Raw genomic sequence first — 5361 nt, 5'->3', positions numbered from 1 at the left:
CCTCTGCACTGTTAACTATAGTGGCAAGAAGACCTTCTTACTACTTCTTCTTCTACTCACTCTATTTCCATTTTCGACATTCCTCAAGGACATGACCAGGTTTTCAACAATAGTTGCATCTCTTTTTCTCAGATTTCTCCCCTTCGAACTTAGGAGGATCTGAATGGGCTTATGCTTTTCCCTTAGGTTCAACACCAGAAGCAGCCCCAGATTTTCATTTGCCATAAAATGGGAGGTAGAAAAGCATAATTGAAAGCAAGCATGTTGTTTCGATTGAACGAGACTACTCTTCTTGTAACAAGAGAGCTAGCAACTCATCAAATGTGTACAAATCTATATTTTCTTTGTCAGGAGAGCAGAGAGTGGCAGCAAATCCCTGATAGGATTTAGCCAAGACATTGAAAACTGTAGAGAAAAGCAAAATGTCAGGTACGACCTCATCAATATTAATGAATTGCTCTCTCAGATCCTTGACACGAGTCAGAAATGCATCCATAGATTCACCCTCAATCAAATGCTCCAAGTCAAGCTTTTTTCGTAGACAAGCAACTTGAGCTTCATTGTGTATCTAATATAAAGAGGCAAGTAAATTCCGTGCACCTTTAGAGGAAGTACATGAACAGATATGAGAGAGAGAAATCAAGGCATGCACCTGCACATCTTTAGCATCCCATCTGAGATGTTCTGCTGTAGAAGGAAAAAGTGCACGCAGTACACTTCCATTGGAACTAGAATCACTAGTTCCATCAATGGATCCACCTGATGTGCTGAGATTGGACATAGGTCTAGCAGAGTAGGCCTGAAGTCAACACCGAATATATACACTGACAAGTTCTTTGCCCCACTAGTACATGCCTCATCATATATGACCACAGGGGATAATTGGTGCCATCCAACTTAATATCATTGGACAACATGCCAAATAAATCATTAGTGTTTTCGAACATTTTACACAGTAAAGGAATGTGCAAATTGAAGATATCTAACACAAGCAGTAGCTTCAAGTAACTCAGAGTACCTCAAATTGTTTGCTCAATGCATGTGAAAACTCACCAAATCAACAATTTATAGGTTGCAAGCTGCAAGTGGAGTCGGCGGACATGCGGAATCAGCAGGTTGAAAGCTAACGTGTCATCAGAGCAAGTTGAAAGCTAGTGTGGCAAAGCAGGTCGAAAGCTGACGTGGTATCAACAAGTCGAATGCTGACGTGGAATCGGCATGTCAAAATATGGGGTGGCATCAGCATGTCTAAAGATGGGGTGGCATCAGCAGGTTGAAAGCTAACATAGAATCAGTAGGGTGAAAGATGATGGTAGAGTCGTCAGCTCAGAATTAGCTGACTAAAAGACATGGAACCAACTAGGACACAAACACTAAAGCAATAGGTGTGAAACCAACTGATGGATGGAAGTTGAACCAGTTGTTGCTGGATGGATGTTAAGATCCAGCTACTCATGGACATTGAACCAGATGACACACGGAATGTGAATCGGCACGAACAGACGTTGAATCAGCTAGACAGAAGCTAAAAGCCAAATGTCTAATGCCTAAGGCAGAAGTCCAAAATCCAAATGCCGAATGCAGAGTGCCGAAGCAGGAAGCCAACGTCTGAATGGATCAACCCAGCCAGGAAAGTAAACCCAGCGCGGGCGGCCAACCACGCTATCTACTAAATGCGAATAACCGAACACTGAAAGTGGAAAGCCAAGCACCGAAATGCTGAAAATTAAAAGCCTATAGCCGAATGGCTAAATGTGGGAGCTGAAGCCAAGAAAGTAACCTAGCCAAGACTAAAAGCCAAGCTGCTGATGTGAAAGCCACAATCAAATACCGAAAAGCTGAATGTGGATAGCCAAGCACTGAAAACTCACTATGCTAAAAGTCTAAACGGTGAAGTTGAATGCTTTAATGTAGAATTCTTGAAGCTGAATGGCTAAATGATGCAGAGAGCCAAACACTGAATGGTTGTGACCGGGCAAAGCCAATTGAAGTAGTTGATGGAGAAGGAAGCCCGATGCTGAATGGTGAAAGCCCAAGGTTGAATTGCGAATTGGGAAAAACCAACAGATGCAGCAGAATGGTTGATCACGCACAACTGAAGCTGATTGAATGTTGTTATGACTAGCCTCTATAAATTAAAGACCAAATCTAACACATTTTAAAATTGTGGTGTTTAAACACTCCTTGACATGAGTAACACCTAGGTCTTTTTTTCAAGCGTACATATTGTATTACTTGGTTCTAACCTATAATACTTTTTAAAAGGACGCAAGTGAGAAAATGCCTCTACTAGGTTTATTGGATATCATATTTTATTTGTATTTAGAATAAATTTTGTATCATTAAACCTCTAAATACTCTCATGTCATTTGTGCCAAAGTTATTAATGATTTTTTTTTGAAGTGGTCTATGCATATTACTTTGCTTCACACACGCTCACACACACAAAGAATGCAAGGTTTGTGAGGGGGAAGATATGTATATGTGGATATGTTCATGTTAATAAAGGTGAGGTCTATGTAGATACGTTCATGTTAATTAAAGATATGTTTATGGTTATTAAAGATACAAGCAAGTCGAATAGCACTAGGCATGACAGTCAATCATTTTGTAGTCTTCTAGGTGACAAATACAAGCTCCAGTACTTAGTAGAGAATATTGAGCCTTGTTAAAGATACAAGCCAGTCAAATAGCATTAGGCATGATAGTCAATCATTTTGTAGTCTTCTAGTTGACAAATATATGCTCAAGTACCTAATAGAGAATATTGAGCCTTGTTAATGATGAGATGAAAAGTTGACTTTTAGTCCAATGTAAGAGGGGAAAGATGAACAAGAGAAGAATTAGGAAATGTGCTCACAAAGGGGGTAGTTGTGATATTTGTGTGTGTGTGCGCGCACGTGCGTGCATATGCATACATGTGTGCATGTATGCATACATGTGTGCATGTATGCATACATGGGTGCACGTGCGCACTTGCACACAAGTGAAAGATTAATGAATGAACCATGATTAGGCAAGGTAGATAAGGCTAAGAAAAACATTTGATTCTTTTGTAAGCTATAGTGGATCAAAATAAATGCACCAAATCGTGGGTTAGTAAAGATGCCTAAGGCTTCATCAATAAAAATTAAACAACATATATGTTGTAATAAAAGTGAACATATTTCTTATTTGAATAAGATACTAAGCAAGATAATATGAAGGCACAAGCATAATATTCATTGTTGCTAATCACTCTCATAAAAGTGATCTCCAAGAAAAACCTTAAATAGCTCCAAGAGAGCATTAATGACTTACATGCTTTGTACTTCATGATAACACTACACCCATGTGGATTGCACAAACCTTGTGACTAGTACTTTCCATGTGCCTAGTCCATGTGACCATATATGCTTCCACTCCACTTTCTCTCTTTTTATAAATCACCACACACACAAGAACCTTTGTCTAATCATACAACAATCCAACCATACAAAGGACCATGAAGACCTACTCCCCCTTTGATCGAAGGCCCTTCACATGTGTAACCAACTTTAAGGCTCATGTCCTCCCCCTCAAAGACATAACATGCAGGAGAGAGGGATGGAGGAACTTGAGAGAGAGAGAGAGAGAGAGAGAGGGAGGGAGGGAGGGAGGGAGGGAGGGAGGCTAAAAAGGACATGGGGTATACATTGTTGGATATGATAACTAAGCTATGAAGATTGATCAAAAACATACTCAAGGTGGATCAAAGATTGTACAAGACATCATGAATATGAGGGACAAAAATTGGTATATACAGAAAATTGATATGAGATTAACACAAGAAGACACTAATTGTTGTGATTAGACATGAACCAAACTTACATAATCACTTGATCACGACTTGTACCTTATTTAGAGACTCCTCTACCCTATTTTTAGTTGCATGAGTTGCATGAACAACATGCACCAACCATTTGTAGGCTTTACACACCAACCACTGACCACTAGCCTATCCACCACATATTAAATTGGACTAAGGAGTTGGGATTACATTTATCCAACAATCCCCCCTTAAGACCAACTTCTTACAAAACATGAATCAAGTCTAACAAACCTCCTTGACACAATAAGAGTCCAACCCTGAACAACAACATAGGGTAGTGTACTCTCCTCTACAACTTGTCAAGTTGGAACAACATAAGTCTTGACTCAACCACATACATGACATAATCTAAAAAGCATACTCCTCATCTACATCTTTTATACTGAGACTAGAACAAAGATTTGTTTCTTCTTGTTGGTTGACTTCTTCAACCACATGTGCCTTTGCTTGCTTTTGATCTTTTTGGTAGTACTTTGAGGATGGATGATTCGTCTTTCCACAATACTCACAAGGATGTTTGGAGAAACAATCCTTAGTAAGATGATTTGTACGACCACAAATAGTACACTTCTTCTTTGCCGATGTCGTAGTAACAGTATATGCATAAGGATCTATCACATCCTTTGTAATCTTCTTGTCTTCTTCCTGCAAAGAATTTATGATACTTTCCAAAGAAGGGACTGGCTCCTTCTCTTTAAGTACCGTCACAATTTGTCTAAAGCTTGAAGGTAAGCTTTTGAGCAGGATAGCAATAGCATCTTCTTCAGGAACAGGAGATTTAACATAAACCAACTGTGTCATTAAGCTCTTCAACCTGTTAATCAACTGTGCCATTAAGCTCTTCAACCTGTTAATCAAAGCTGCTAAATTTTCATTACTCTCCATGGTTAGATCAAAGAGTTGCATCTTCAAACTGATCTTGGAATGCTTTGCCTTTGCACCAAAAGTACGTTCTAATAATTCCCAAGCTTCCATAGCTGACTCAACATCATCAATATAATGAATAAAATTATCTTCTAAAGCAGTAATGATAATACCAAGTGCTTGTTCATCTTTTGCTTGAAGTGCAGCCGTTGTAGCTCTTGTAACTGCAGCAGAAATACCAGCTTCATCTTCAGTAAGTGGCTTGACCGTACTCCACAAATTTTTCTTCATGAGGTAGCCCTTCACCTTGATTTGCCAGATATGGAACCCAATTCCGTTGAATTTGTCGAGAAATTTGGAACTCATGATGATGAAATATGATGATTAATGTTGAATACTTGCTCACATAGATGATTTAAGCCCAAATACCAAAAATATCATTAATATAAATCAAAATAGATATCACCATGTTGGAGGAGTAAAAATTGCAGAAAAGAGGCGACTGGAAATTAGCTTCGTACAGCAGCTACAGTGCACCAAATAGCACAAGATTTGATATGCTGAATCTTTACTTGATGGACTTACATCATCTCAAAGGAATTGTCTCAATTCGAAGCGAAGACGGTGAATTGCTGCGCTGAACAGAA

General features: G+C 39.0%; 1 protein-coding gene across 1 annotated transcript; it reads right to left on the bottom strand.

Moving 5' to 3' along the window:
* Positions 1-283: 283 nt before the first annotated feature.
* LOC147626225 (uncharacterized) lies at positions 284-5158 on the bottom strand. The gene is made up of 4 exons (XM_086816238.1): positions 4698-5158; positions 4292-4664; positions 653-799; positions 284-568 (listed from the first exon to the last, which is right to left on the bottom strand). The coding sequence occupies exons 1-4, from the start codon at positions 5078-5080 to the stop codon at positions 284-286; spliced, it is 1188 nt and encodes a 395-aa protein (XP_086672364.1). The 5' UTR covers positions 5081-5158.
* Positions 5159-5361: the final 203 nt, after the last annotated feature.

This window comes from Cibotium barometz, chromosome 22, assembly GCF_041138505.1.
Source record: "Cibotium barometz isolate CiBa-2024 chromosome 22, ASM4113850v1, whole genome shotgun sequence".
Classification (NCBI taxonomy): Eukaryota; Viridiplantae; Streptophyta; class Polypodiopsida; order Cyatheales; family Cibotiaceae; genus Cibotium; species Cibotium barometz.
Note: the sequence above shows the minus strand (reverse complement) of the source record. Positions and strands in the feature narration are given on the sequence as shown.